General features: G+C 41.9%; 1 protein-coding gene across 2 annotated transcripts in view; it reads left to right on the plus strand.

The window, feature by feature from the left end:
• The window catches only part of abcc8 (ATP-binding cassette, sub-family C (CFTR/MRP), member 8), a 71,666-nt gene that overhangs the window by 30,306 nt on the left and 25,709 nt on the right, over positions 1-15,651 (plus strand). For both annotated transcript variants that reach the window (XM_080761364.1, XM_080761365.1), the window contains exons 12-21: positions 57-97; positions 2,257-2,402; positions 4,014-4,128; positions 4,434-4,529; positions 5,188-5,260; positions 5,922-6,027; positions 10,280-10,312; positions 11,811-11,849; positions 13,438-13,536; positions 15,481-15,565. In XM_080761364.1, the coding sequence (XP_080617490.1) occupies positions 57-97; positions 2,257-2,402; positions 4,014-4,128; positions 4,434-4,529; positions 5,188-5,260; positions 5,922-6,027; positions 10,280-10,312; positions 11,811-11,849; positions 13,438-13,536; positions 15,481-15,565 (833 nt within the window). The remainder of the gene's footprint in view (positions 1-56; positions 98-2,256; positions 2,403-4,013; positions 4,129-4,433; positions 4,530-5,187; positions 5,261-5,921; positions 6,028-10,279; positions 10,313-11,810; positions 11,850-13,437; positions 13,537-15,480; positions 15,566-15,651) is intronic.

Below are 15,651 nucleotides of genomic sequence, written 5' to 3' on the forward strand. Positions count from 1 at the left end.
TGAACTCCAGTAGGTGCATAATGACTTATGTTATGTTTCCCTCGTGTTCTTTTCAGTTTTCATGAATGCAGCCATTCCTATAGCAGCCGTGCTCACGGTGAGTACACTCTGATCCTGCATGTGATTGTTGATCTTGACAAGTAACAATGCAATATACTGTGCTCTATAGGGTCTGTCCATTACTCAGTCTACAGCACTGGTTCTCAAAGTGTTGTCTGAGGACCCCCAGTTGTCCGTGAGGGGGTTCCGGGCAAAGAAATTATGAACACATAAGCCCTATTTTATTTTTCGCCTATGCAAAAATAGCCTATCTGCGAACAATCTATCTACAGTACATTGTACATACGTTGTGCGATGAAATGCTACTGCAAGGTGGATGTGCACACTATGAATAGACATAATGGAATCATGTGAGCCAATGATTATTGCTTTTCCATGGTTCTATTTTTGCAAAAATGAGTGGCTTGCTATTCATAATCCCATTTATTGTATGGCCTCAACAAACCAAATCAATATTTTTTTATAGGGAAGGGAATGCATTTTTAAATGATTTTATTGGCTTACCACTATCCGTTTCCATAGCAACGTAGAAACAGAGGTAGAAAAGCAGTCTGTTACTCAGACACCACAGGCCACAGATTGCCTTGATTCAGAATAGAGTATTCAATAAGTAATAAATAATAGTGAGCAATAGTGATACAAAATAATGACTCCTTCCCCTGGTCTAAACAGTGTCTGTGGCCAGTTTGGTGGTCAACCAAATATCCAGTCTGTCTGTGAATGTTCAGTGACATTTCACAGGGACAAAGTTGCCCATTCTGTATCTTTAATATTTAAAATCTAATATTTAGGACGACGATTCTACTCTATGGCTCCGAGACATGGACACTTTCAAAGAAACAAGAGAAACGGTCGGATGGCACTTACACCCTCCTTCTAATGAGAGTGCAAAATCTGTCTTGGAAGAGCCACCCATCGACTCTAATATACGGCAACCTTCCCCGTGTTTCTTCACTAGTCCAATTCAGAAGAACACAGTTTGCCGGCCACTGCTACAGAGCTGACAATGAGGTTATATCTTCCCTTCTTCTCTGGAGTCCTGCCTCAAAGCAGACCAGAGGTAGAAAACTGTCGTACCCTGATGTCATCGCTAGGGACACATGCATCAGTAAGCAGGAAATGGGGATGGTAATGAAGGACCGGGAAGTCTGGCGTGGCATTGTGAAATGCATGATCTCGACCGCGGTCGAAAAATGATGATGATAATGTATCTTTAGCAGCCCATCAAAGTGCCTGGGTTGAGTGTTTTGTCTGAAGTACAAATTATTGTCCAGATTGATTGCTCTTTGATGGAAATGAGAATATTGACACTGTCTTTTGTCAGATAAGAGAACTAGTTTGCTCTCGAGGTACAGACTAGGTTAGTGATTCCCAAAGTGGGGTCCGGGGACCCCTAGGGGTCCTTGAGGGAGTTCCAGGGGTCCCCAGCTAAATGATAGTTAGGAAACAAATGGACCCTTATGGGTCTGTAACTCTAACGGGTCCATTTGGTTCCATTTGTACACTCTCAGAGTTAAATTAACTTTGATTTTACAATATACATTGGGGTCCCAGAGACATACATGCCATTAAATAGGGGACCATAGCCTAATTCAGGTCAAACAGGGGGCCCTTGAAATGAAAATGGTCGAAAATCACTGCTAGAGCCGCACAGATCTTCTCTTATGGGGGTCCTTGGCATATATTTTCAAATGGGGGGCCGCAGGCTAATGACTATCATTGTGGGGGTCCTTGACATGAAAAGGTTTGGGAACCACTGGACTACAGTAGGTCACACCACACATCAGAAAAGTCAGTGTTGTGTTTACTTCCATTGTATGGGAGGGGCGGAGCGTCCAGTTGTGGCGAGTTGTTCAATGCGTGCAGTTCAATATTGGTATTAAGTTGGCCGGGAGTCGAGCAGTAATTTCTCTTTTTTCTTGTGTAGTTTTCTTTCACTGAGCCAACCACTCCAAAGTATATGTCAATGTTTTAGAAAAATCGTGAAAATGTGTGCAAATCTTTGAATATATGCAGCAATACGTTTTTAACTCCAATATTTGCTTCTGGGAGGTTCCTGGAACAAAATGTGTTCAGAATCAGATGGGGGTCCGTGGACAATTACAGATAATTATGGGGGTCCTTGTTAAAGGAGTTCATTTGAAAACATCAGATTTCTTTTTTAAAAGCCACATCTTTCTCACAATCTTTCCGTAGACATTTGTGGTCCATGTTCACATCTCGGAGGACGCAGACTTGTCCCCTGCGGTGGCCTTCGCCTCTCTGTCCCTTTTCCACATCCTGGTCACCCCGCTCTTCCTTCTGTCCAGCGTTGTGAGATCTACCGTCAAAGCGCTGGTCAGGTGAGCAATGCCTGCTTCCCACAATGCATTTTAACCCCTTTTGGTGTTCATAGCATTATGTTATACTTTAGCTATTGAAAAACAGCAGATCTACAAGCTCATAGCGCGGCACCGAGTGCCAAGTGCCGATTTCAAGAAAATCTAATTATACAGCGATTAACCTTAGGAACCCCCCCCCCCAGGAACGATGATATAGGCTATAGGGCCACGAGTGTCTATTTCAAACAAAGTGTTTTTGACGGGGGGGGGGGGGGTGTCATATTTTGACAGGAAGAATTGCCTGTCATAATTATAGACCCCCCTGTACTAGGATGTATTGGGATGTTGATATTCATTCATCAGCCAACACTCCCCACTGACAGACAGGTCGTATACGCAGCCAGGGGGAGCCGGGAATCGAATGGTGAACTTTCCGATTCCAGAATCCATGTTCTACCTCCTGAGGCACTGCCAGAAAGAAAGAGTGATGGGGAAGTTAATTGTCTGGAAAGAGAAGGTGTATTGAGTTGGATGGAAAACAGGCTCCAGGCTTTCAGCGAGATTGAGTTGTGGTCTTATTTAATCCATTTTAGTTAAGGCAACACTCTCACTTTTGGTAGCTATAGTCTACGCCTGGGTACTGTCTCCAATAAGGAAATGTCTCTCACGTTAAATTGATTTCCTGAAAACAAAGACCTCTGCATACTGTAGTAACTGTACTGTATCGATTTTCCACTGCAGCACTAGTCATCAATAATCCATCCTCTCATTTTAAATGGTCTCTGCACACGTATTAATTGTACAGTAACAGCATGGTGACATCATGTGTAATATCATTACATAGGGCAACAATTCCATATTCACTTTTCTCTATGTACCCTGTTAAATAGAACTGGCACAGATGTATCCAGTTAAAAAGGCCAATTGGCACAGGACATCTGCTATCTTTCACAAACCAAAATACTGTACATGATTATAAGACTCTTGTGTCTGGAAAAACGGAAAGTGTATCTGGGGTGCAACAGTTAAGCAATTTAATTTTAAAATATATATTGATTTTAATAAAATAATTGATATGGTGTGGATTTAACCATATTATGTGGATTGTTGATATTGTAGATATTTCAATTTTTGCAGTAGAAACGTTTGTATAATCTCTAAGAAAATAATCACTATTGGTAGCCCTACATTGTACTGTATATTTGAATGTACCACTGCATTTCCCTGAGCACTGATAAAAGTCCCTCAAAATGTGTTGCATCTGTTGAATGAATGAATAGCCAGAGAGGCGCCTTGATGGGTTAGTGGTTTCTTGAAAAGCATAAAGCACATTGTGATATCGGCTGGTGTTTTTCTTTGCCTTTTTTCTGCGGTTATGGACTTTAAACAGTTGCCACACTCTCCAAGGATTTCATTATAAACAACAGATAACAATAAAAGAAAATCCAATGAGGGTTCAGCAACTTGTGCTATGTCCAGCAGGGAACGTGGCACAGTAAGAGACATAGTTCTCTGTTACTCTATTCCAACTAGTTTTTTCCAAGCACAACTCGTAAGCTAGCAGAATGAATGAGGCATTGGCCAATAGCCAGGCTATTGGCCAATGAAGAGTATACTCTTTGTTTGTTTCAGTGTTCAGAGGCTCAGTGAGTTCTTCTCCAGTGATGAGATTGGACTCGAGCTTGAGCCTAAAGCCACCCTATCATCTGACTTCAGCAACCACAACCAGAATAAGTACCAGGCTGTGGTGAGTGCGCGTACACACACACACACACACACACACACACACACACACACACACACACACACACACACACACACACACACACACACACACACTGTCACCGTACATTTGTCAAATCGTGATCTCTGTCCTTCGGTACATGTTTGTCTGCTTTTTTTAACCCCAAAATCCCCCTCGTACCGCCACCTTCACCACCCTCACCATCCATGTTTTTCTCCATCGCTGGACGTGTGTTCACACTCCTCCTGTAGTCGTCCTCTAAGCCATTCCCTCCCCCCTCCTTCTCCTCTGACTTGCAACACCTGCAGCCCCTGAAGGTCGTGAACAGGAAGCGTCCTCCCAGGGACGACTGGAATAACTACGCTGCACACAGCGAGGAGGTGGACCCGGACATCTGTATCAAAGTGAGTTATACTGTAGAACAGCTGTTCTCAAGACCCAACATCTCCCTGCATGGGACCCAAACTTACAAAAATTCATTGTGAATGAAAAACATCTGGGGTCATTTTAATGTTTGCTCAGGGTTTTGTGAGTACCCGGGACAGTTTTTAAGTTTCTTGATTCAGTGTTTAGATATTTGATATTAATTTTATCAGACAACTTCCTATTCAAAATCATGTTCTGATACTTGAACGTGAAATATTATTGTATAGTGAAAATTGCAGATCTACAAGCTCACTTCGTGCAATGTGAGCTTGTAGATCTGCTATTTTCACTGTCTCAATAGTTGTTTTTATTCATTCATTCATGTTTTTTTGTTGAAATTCTGTTTTTGTTTTTACATTTCTGAAAATGTTTGATTTATTTGATGTAAAAAGAAGGGACATAAATTTACTCATGACCAATAAAATGCATTTGCAACTTAAAAAAAGGAAGAATGGATGGATGGTGTGCTGATTTTTGATTGAACACATGGGATGGATGGGTGGATGGATGGATGGATGGATGGGTGGAAAGGTGGATGGATGGATGGATGATGGGTTGGGGGTGGTGGTAGGTTAACATGCTGAATGAATTTAAAGTGTTCATCTTCATGTGTCGTGTATGTTATGTTTACTTCAGATAACCAATGGGTATTTCACCTGGACAGACGGACCGGCGGCGCTATCTGATGTGGACATCAAGATTCCGTTCGGTGAGTGTCAGCTAGTGTCTTTGTTGACTAAGTTTAGTTTTTCTTCACCTCTACCTGTAGCATGGGGCCCAGGGCCCCCCAAGGGCCCAGGGTCCTTGAAGACAACACGTTGTAGATCATCTTAAGTTTATTCAGTGACAGCCAAAGCAAAGATGTTAACTCCAGGAATTAACATCTTAGAGAGGAGAGGCTATTAGCTCTCTCCTCTCGACCTCCGGCGCACCATACATTTATAGTGCCCAGTTTACGACATCATGTATCGACCTTTATTACGAATACATATTCCGAGAACATCCTCTCCTTACATTCTTTCTTGATCTCTGCCAATGTTATTACATGTCCTTGTAATAGTACCATGGTTACAAAACAATACAGCTCTCTCTATCACTTTGGCCTTGGAGCTGATTGGCTAATACACATCATCAAAGTTGTTTAGTCATGACAGATGGGCAATAATGGCTCACAGTTGCATTCAAAGGGTCAGTGGGATTTAGGCATCCTGTTTCTTGATTTAGTTTTGAGCATGACATGAAGCAAATAGCCTCTCTCTGCATCTCTCTCAACATCATTCTGTCACTAATCACTGCTCTGACTGCATCTCTCTCTCAACATCATTCTGTCACTCTTCTCTTCTGTCACTCTTCCTCAACTGATCCCGCAGGTCAGCTGACCATGATTGTGGGCCAGGTGGGTTGTGGGAAATCGTCTCTGTTGCTGGCAGCGCTGGGAGAGATGCAGCGCGTGTCCGGGACAGTCAGCTGGAACAGGTCAGTTAAAGCACAGGTTCTCCATGTCAGGTCCAAAATGTACCAAACAGTTCCTCCTTCAGTGTCCCTTGGGTAATAATGTGATCATTAATTTCCTTATATTTTGTATTTATGAGATCAAACTTGGGCGATAAACCGATTTGGTGTTAATGTGCTAATTCAAATTAATTACTGTTAATTTGAGGCTGTGTACTTTAAATTGAGCATTCTAAGTGAACATTTTCGGAAAGAAAGACTATCCTATCCACTTCATCTCCCAATGTATGTATGAATGAATGAACCATTGTAAAGTGCTTTGAGCACTTGGTAAAGCGCTATAAAAAATTATTAATTCATCATCCTCTTAGAACAAAAGGTCGCCCAACAACGAAATATCAAGCCGTTTATAGTAAATGCTCTGGTCTTTCCTATAGTTCAGAAGTTCTAAGTGTGCATAGCAAATAGCCTCAAGTCATGTTCATTCCGTCATATAATGAGGAAGGTAGTGTCGTTGTTCAAAGGTCCCTGAACAACGAAATATCAAGCCGTTTAGTAAATGCTCTGGTCTTTCCTATAGTTCAGAGGTTCTGAGGGTGCATAGCAAATGGCCTCAAGTTATGTTCATTCCGTCATTATCATGAGGAAGGTAACAGAGCCAAGACATGAGACACAAATCTTCAATAAGATTGTGCACACAGAATCGGATACAATGAAATCGTTTTATGGTCCAAAACACAAATAATATGCTACATGCAGCCAATAACACAATATCCGACAGCCCAGGATGATGAAACTTGCAGCCATTTAACACACAAATGTCCCTTGAAGCTTCTATAGGCACAGTAGAGGCTATTGATACTATGCCAAACCTTCTCACAAATCAGCAGCGAAAAGAAGTCCTGAGGTGAGAGAAGATAAAAGAAAGAGAGTATATAAAAAGGTTTGTATCAACAACACTAGTGTAAAGCCTGGCCAAATATCCATTCACTTGAATGGAGTGTTACAATGCGACACCATTAATAGCAGAAATAGCGGCCATGAATGAGAACTGCAGGGAATTTTGTAGCTATACTATGCTTGCCACCTGATGTTGGCGCACTGCAAAGTCTCTTCTACACTCAGTGGAACAGAGCCTAATGTAGTATCATTGGTAACACATGTGATTTAACCTTCAAAGTACCAAAGTAAAGTTATCCCCCAGGTTACTATGGAGTATGGTGACAGTTTAATCTCTGTGCAGGCTGTGTGAAGAATGCTAGGACAAACCTTTACGGAATTGCTTTGTCAGAGGCAGGAGCTTACATGTGTTTATGGGTTTGGTGCAGGGACACATTCTATGACACATTCTATGTCTATGTCAAGAAACACAGTATGTCCATTCCTATTACTAAAATTGACAATGTAATATAACTTAAAGATGGAGTTCGTGATGTTTGTATTTGTTTATGAGGTGACAGACTCATTGGTGTGGTTGTTATGTGCAATGATGTCTTCCCTTTGTATTTATGGGTTGTTCCTGGAGGCTGAAACCTTGTGGAGGCTGAAACCTTGACAGGCAAACGTGCCAATGGAAAAAACAGTGATATAGCAACCCAATATCATCCCCTCCCCTAACCCCTCCCCCTTTATCATACAACCACAGCTGTGGGTGTGGCTTCAGTGTAGGTGGATCACCACCCATGAGCAACTTCTATTGAACTGAATAGCGGGGGGGGGGGCGGGGCTAACGCTCTGGTTCGGTCTTTATCCTTTCAAGCCAATCAGGCATATTTAATGAACTGGAGGGCTTAGACAGAGGGCTCGATTCATCAAGAGATTTACGCTCATATTTTTAGTGCACCAGGATTTCCGACCATTTATTTCTACTGTAGGCTACTGTATTTTGATCACATCATTAACGCCACACACGCATGCCTCGGCAACTCTAAATGTATTGACGACATGTCATCCTATGAACGCATCTGTAGCATACATCTGACAAGGAAATATAGCTGTGTCATGTGTCCAGAATTCAGAACAGATCTATTTCCCCAGGCATTCAGAGATACAACAGTGATATCAAATACACGGTTTTCCCCTCATAAGCTCTGATAAAAAATATCTGATATATTTTTACCTCTGCAAAGGTGAGTGAGCAATAATTGTTCAATAGAAATTGCCTTTATGATATTCTTGCCGAGTTGTATTAGCCTTTGGTCTTGAGCTGAGGTTGAACTTAATGTATGACCTTCTTTCTCATTATACGTGAGAGAAGGATATTCTACAGATTGCTACTTTATTAACCAGTGGATCCATCCCACATCCGGAAATACGCTGATCTACAAGTTGTTAATGCGGTGTGCACCCGATGAGCTGTTAGCTTGTTGTAGACCTGACCATTTGAAACATGTTAGTAATGTGTCCTGATAGCGACCATAAACATCATTACGTTAGTTTAAATGCTCATAAATGTGCGTGTATGTTCTACTAAACGAGGCGAAACGCCTGGGAGGGTGTCCCGTGACTGTCAGGCAAAAATTAGCTACAGCCACAATACGCACAGATGAAGGCAGGTACGCCACGTTTGATGAATGGCACGTGAGATTGTGCTTACCAAAAATACACACTATTTTAGTCACTTTATTTTCACCTGGGTGTACATTTCATCCTTGGTAAATCGGGCCCATTGACTCTGTCAGGCCTCATGTATTTCCAAGCAAACAGATAACACAGCAAAAGGGTTGTTATTTTGAAAGCGAATTGCCTCGCAATATGAATACATTTTGATGATGTGTTTTGTTTTGATGGTAACTGTTATAACCTCAATATTCCAGTGAACAAGATTGTGCCTTACTGTCATTATTGGCACTAAAGTGATGCTTGCAGAACTCGGCACAAGTACCTAGTTTCTGATTACATCAAAACCAGAGTTATTGTCTCTGTCAGACTACATGTACTTCCAAGCAAACAGAGATAACACTTGCAAAAGGGTTGTTATTTTGAGAGGGAATTGGCCCACAATATGAATACATTTTAATGATATGATTTCTTTATGGTACAGTAGCTGTTGTTAGTTGTATAGTAATATTACACTCAAGGGTGTGCTTTAGAATCATTATTGGAATTTGGCACTAAAGTGATCATTGCAGAACTCTGCACAAGCGTCTCGCTTCACCACCATTCCAATGATGACGGCGGTAAAGCACACCCTTTCATGTAATGTTGCCTAATTATACATGAGCACAAATAGAAATCCAGTGGAGATACTAGAGAAGTAAGATTAGTCATGTCTGAAATTTGTATTGTCTATGGGCAAAATCAGTAGGGATAAAATTGGCCTCATGGTGGCGCTATAAAAGGCTGATGTGCTCAGGCACACGGGGACATACCCAGACGGATGAACGGAAGGAGTGCTTTCATCGCTTCACGACCCATTGTGAACTATATTTTCAACATTTCTTATATATTTTTTTACATTTTTGCCCAACATTGGAACACCAGGTTTAAAGTGGTTAATGAATAACACTTTATTTTAATCTACATTATCTGGTAGTATGCATGCAGTGCCTGGCGGTGGTCTCCCTATATTGAAAAAGACGGTCATTATTGTAGTTCGGACATCATTGCCATTACCTCTCACTGCCAGGGGAGGGAGACAATGGACATACTGTAGAACTACAGTACTATTAGAGTAGGCTACTACTAGAGTGCTACTAGTATAGTAACTTGACTTGACTCGTCACCTCCTTCTTCTGACAGCTCCAAAAGTAGACACAGTGCAACTATAGTTGTATTGACAAATGTTTTCACAATTATTACACAAATAATTGGGAGAAAGTAGTGCCACAAATGTTACTTACTCTTTAATGTGGGTCTCCTGCATTTATTTTGTAGTAGTTTACTGTGGACATGCACGCTTGAGATTATTACATTTAAATAATTGGCAGTTTCGAAATATATAACCTTAAGCGCCCAATGCATTTGTAATGGATTGGGCACTCCGCAGGCAGACAGGCAGACAGCTGTCAATCAGCGTTGCGCTCCGTTTCGTGCCTGCGGGCTAGTGATGGGCGGCCCATTGCCCCCCATTCCAGTACCTTCTTTCCTTCTATTCTGTATCTCTCCCCCCTCTCCCTCTATATTTTCACAGTGTCCATGATACAGAGGAAATCTAAAATATCTAAAACCACATATTACACACATAAAGACCTCAGGAACGTGCTCTAAATCTTCTAAATGTCATTAACATTATATATTTTTATTAAGTGTTTAAAATTTCTCTCTTTTATTTTAGCCTGCCAAGCCTGGACTGTGAGGCAGATGAAAGGTACGTGCTGCATACAATAATGACTGCTCTGACAGTTACAGATGAACTGTGAATAATTTAGTTAATCACAAAACTGACATTTAGTTGGGCCTTGAAGAAAAACACAATACATCTCCAGGCTAAAACTGAAGTCAGGCATTTGGGGTCTTGCATGTTCTTGAGTTAGCTTCTAGGACATGGGTGTTTATTTTAAGCTGTGCAACAGAAATGTTGGCCAATGCTACTGTTGTAAATACACTAAACTACAGTATATAAACCTTCATTGACGATTCCTACAGTATATGCTTTAATATAGATATTGACCTCAAGCAACCTTCAGTCTTGCCACAGCATGTAGCACTTGTACAGATTATCCACTATCATTTTTGACTCATGGTTTATATTCAGCAGTGAGTGTTAAGCTTTACAGCCCATTTCTCAGTGCCGGCCCCGTCATCAATCAGAGGTGCTTCGGTGAGGATTTACACTGTAAAATCCTCAGTCTTCATTGAGCACAGACGGTGCACAAATGGAATGGAACTAAATTGACCCATAAGTGTGTACAAATTGAAAAATAAATTGAACCAAATGATGTCCATATGGTTCCATTTGTGCACTCTGAGTAAAATGAACTCCATGGAATTCACTTATCATGTCTATAGACAGGAGAGCAGCATGCCCTGTTGTGTGTGTCACATCAATGTCATTGCCCAGATTCCAGTCCCCTCTCAAGGATTCTCTGTCCCCTCTTTGTCAGTTTCCACATTTCTAAGTGACACTATTATGCAAATGTTAACCACATGTGGCATTCATCAAGGCATCACAGGCATATTTCGCTATACTGTATAATTACAAGAATAATAATAATAATTATTATTATTATATTACCCTTATTATTATTATAATAATTATTATTATTATTACAACTATCTGTAATCCAATTATCCAAACCAATTATGGTGGAGAGGAGGCAACTCCGGTAATCTTTACTGTCTCCTGCAATAAACAGCTATTTTTGACATATCTGTGCCAAAATGCACCCTGGACTGGTTCTGTTGTGACCAGTGGTCAGATGAGCATGTGACACTCACAGCCAGTGAGCCACTCACTCATCCGGTGTGCTGACATGCTAATCGCTCTGTCAGCAGCAGGTCTCAGATCTTAAGGGGACTCGGTGCGTCACACTCTACATGGCTTCGTGCTGATGTCACCATTGGCACATTTTTCGGAGGGGTACTTGGGGTTGTATTATTTTTAGTAACCAAGTACATTTACTTTTGAGCACTATACTTGAATATGACATGGTGAAAATGGTTGAGGCCAAGGGGGAACCACCCTGGTCATAGAGTTACATGGTTTAAGTTGCTAATTAATTAATGATCTGTCTGTCTGTCTGTGTGTGTGTGTGTGTGTGTGTGTGTGTGTGTGTGTGTGTCTGTGTGTGTGTGTGTGTGTGTGTGTGTGTGTGTGTGTGTGTGTGTGTGTGTGTGTGTGTGTGTGTGTGTGTGTGCACGCGCAGTCCCACTGACAAGGATGCAGCTGGTGAAGGAGATATCAGGTGAACACACGCACGCACGCATGCACGTAGTGATGCACGCGCACACAAACCCAAACATACACACACACACACACACACACACACACACACACACACACACACACACACACACACACACACACACATATATACATTTAAATGTCTTTATTTGAGTCTACATGTATAAAATACATTATCAAGGGCACAAATATTTTCAGTTGCTTCTGATATCCCACGCACTCGAAACATCATGTTTCTCAGTGCTTGGGTCCAACCAAGCCCTAAATGTACAGAATATAAGCAACACATTAACTTATTCACAGCCAACATTGGTCACTTGATCAGTCTGTCATATTACGAGCACCGAAAGTAAATCATGGGTACAAAAAGCACCTTCTCCTCCAAATAGACTGACTGTCTATAATGGAGGAGATTGAACAGTATGTTGCAAACTGCTTTGCTTTACACTTGGACAACCCCATAATCCTCAAGCCTCTGACCACTAGCCTGTGGACATGGCCCAGACTGCCAAATATAAAAACAATGAGCTGACACGTGCCAACTTGATAGAAGTTGGCTGCACACACACACACACACACACACACACACACACACACACACACACACACACACACACACACACACACACACACACACACACACATATGCACACACACACACACACACACACACACATGCACACACACACACACACACACACACACACACACACACACACACACACACACACACACACACACACACCACTCCTCATGCCAGCTAGCCACTGTGCAGATACTTTGCAGTTATCAACAGAGTAGCAATTCCATGCTTATCTGTGAGATTATGCACTACGCAACGATATCAATTTAACAAATATACCACATCTGAGCCATGTCAAACATGAGCTGTATCACTTGTTTGTGCGTCATCAGTGTTATCTGGGAGTAAGAAGTGCATGAGCACTGTAATTGGTATTTACAGTAGGTGGACACTGGACAGCAATCGGGGCAGTATGTGTTGACAGGGACTCCAATTGAGGCAGAAAGACTTTAACAGTCGCTTTGCTGTCATGCACAAAGCAATCAAGTGCAGCTTATCTGTGCATGTATGTAAACAGAATGGAGATGTCATACAGTATATCGCTGGGTGGAAACCTTGTACTGTATGTCTATGGTACTGTATGTCTTTTTAAGCAAATCTCAAAGTGGTAAAATTTGTTATTATAGTTACATCCTCTTAACCCATTGACGCCTGGTGCAACGTATACGTTGTTCTACCCTTGATGCCGGCCGTGCTCTCTGTGTCTCATCAGCTATTGCTATACATGTAGCAACATAACTTTTTTTTTTTTAAATCATCAGAATTTGAAGGTTTTCAGAAACCTTAGGTCAGGCCCTAGAAGGCGTTCCCAGATTCGGCCTCAGGCATCAATGGGTTAATACTTTTCATTGGGTAAATATTCATAAAATCCACAGGCTTAACTTTCAACCTGGCCACGGAAATGGCAGACAAGATCTGGTAGAACTTTAGTGGAGACATAATGTATAATAAGGTTTCTGCCTGACAGCAACAATACCTATTTTTTGTTTTTTGTTTTGTCTGACAGGAAGAGGGGCGCTGTGGCCTACGCTTCCCAGAAGCCCTGGCTGTTGAATGCCACCCTGGTGGAGAACATCACCTTTGAGATGCCACTGATCAAAACCAGGTGAGATGCCCCCCATCCTAAAAACATTCTACTAGTTCTATTCATTCAGCAAAACTGCTCTGGCAGGTGGAAGAGTGGTGCTGCGGTGAGAATGTGCTGTTGGACACAACTGCATTCAGATGAGATTTGATCCATATGAGATATTACTAATATCAATGTACTTTAGACGTGCTTTACTTCTGAGGACAGTGCTATTTCAAGCTATAAAGCCAGTCAGTCAGCTGGTGGCCCAGCCAAAAAGCCAGTTATAATCCAATAATTCACTGGAAATTGTAGCTTGGAACATCGCATGAATGCTTGTAGCCACACTCGGAGCAGCAGCAGCCGTCGTAGCAGCAGCAGCAGTCGTCACATGATAGCACCAGTAGCCACACAGTGTAACATGAGAGTGAAAGCATCTGCACATTCTGCAGACTGCAGGCATCATGCCATGTCAGCTGTGTGGAGGATGAAAGCAAAAACCGCGCAATGTCATGTACTGCAAAGTGACATTTGTGAACGTTTCAAGGGTATTCGCGTGTTTAAGAGGGAAAAGTATAGAGAGCAGTAGCATAGAGATTTGGATTCATCTGGTTATGGTATCAGGAGTGTCTTTATTCTATTCTTTATTTTGCTGTGTGATGTTATCTACAGCATGCTGCTGCATTGTCTGAAGGAAGCCAAGCCAAACAAAATTATGATTTTACTCTTATGTGCCTGTACACAAGATGTAACAATAAAGTACAGGTTACAACCTTGAACCTTGAAGTCAGCTGCATTATCTATCACTAAAAGCTTTTGTCCGGCTAAGCCAGGGCACTGGAACCGTGTACGAGCGAACTCAGCTTGCGTCATTAGACAGCATTTAAAATTGGAGCACATTTTGAGGCCTTGAAGAGGTTGTGACATAGAATTGCAGATACCTTGGCAGTCAGTGATGACTGACTTCTATCACTGCACAGAGCCTCTATGCCGCCCACACATGAGTCACCATATGCTGTTTGGCGCCTGCTTGGGCACATGTGTAAACACACACACGTACGCATGCACTAATGTACACACGTGCACACGCTTATTTTCCATCCCTCAACAAATGGTCTTGCTGAATGGTCTGTTGCTGGTGTTGACGGTGCATACACCTTCCATCTGGGACTAATGGACTGGCTATAACACACCTTTAAATGTGTGCTGTTGCTGCAGAGATCCTTTATTGCTGTGTCATAGCCATGCAAGGTTTCTCTAGTATACCTGGTTTCTAGTACTTTTCCCTCACTACATTAAAAAAAAATCTATATTATGCTAGTATATTATTATTAGCATTATTTCTGTTACTCTTAGTTGTATCTTCGTTCTGTAACTACTGTTTCATATAACTGCTGTAATGCCATGAAGAAATGAATTTCCCCTTGTAGGGTTTGGCCCAATAAGAGTCTGGAATTGAGCACAGAGTCAGGAGGTAAAATACAACCAAACCGTGATTTATTCCCAAAGGAGGTTACTGGCGTGGAAAATGGCATGGCACAAGCAGCAGAAGTATAAGTAATGGAGGACCTCTTTGTTACACCCCTGCAGCGTCAATAATGGTCCTTCTATCATTTTTAAGGGGGATGTTTCCTTACTTTCTTCCTCCATCTTGTCAACGACTGCCGCCCTTTGTCCTTCCCCTCTGGAGCTCATCCCCATGTGTGCCTTCATCTCTACATTACTTCATGTATTCTGTGTATACCTGTTCACAGTGGAGGTGACCCTCTAAACCTCCAGGGCCCCATCGTTCAAAATAACAGTCACAGATAGAGTTTGATTTATTCCAGAAGCAGTATATACACCACAGCAGATTGTACCCCCTGGACATCATTCTCATCTTCGCTCACAGTTGTTTCTAGACAGGCGTTTTATAGTTACTTTATTTGCGTTGCTACTTCCTGACCTAGCTGTATTCTGGCGCGGCTTGCATTCACTGTCCAGGTACATGGCTGTCATCGATGCCTGTTCCCTTCAACCCGACATCGACATTCTTCCACAAGGAGACCAGACAGAGATAGGCGAGCGGGTTAGTATCACCAGTATCTCCTGTCATTAGTTTAGTTTACACAGCGACATCCTTACCAGTTACCATGCATGGATTGTACTTTTATT

The sequence above is a fragment of the Protomyctophum bolini genome, assembly GCF_963924005.1.
Source record: "Protomyctophum bolini genome assembly, chromosome: 4".
Classification (NCBI taxonomy): domain Eukaryota; kingdom Metazoa; phylum Chordata; class Actinopteri; order Myctophiformes; family Myctophidae; genus Protomyctophum; species Protomyctophum bolini.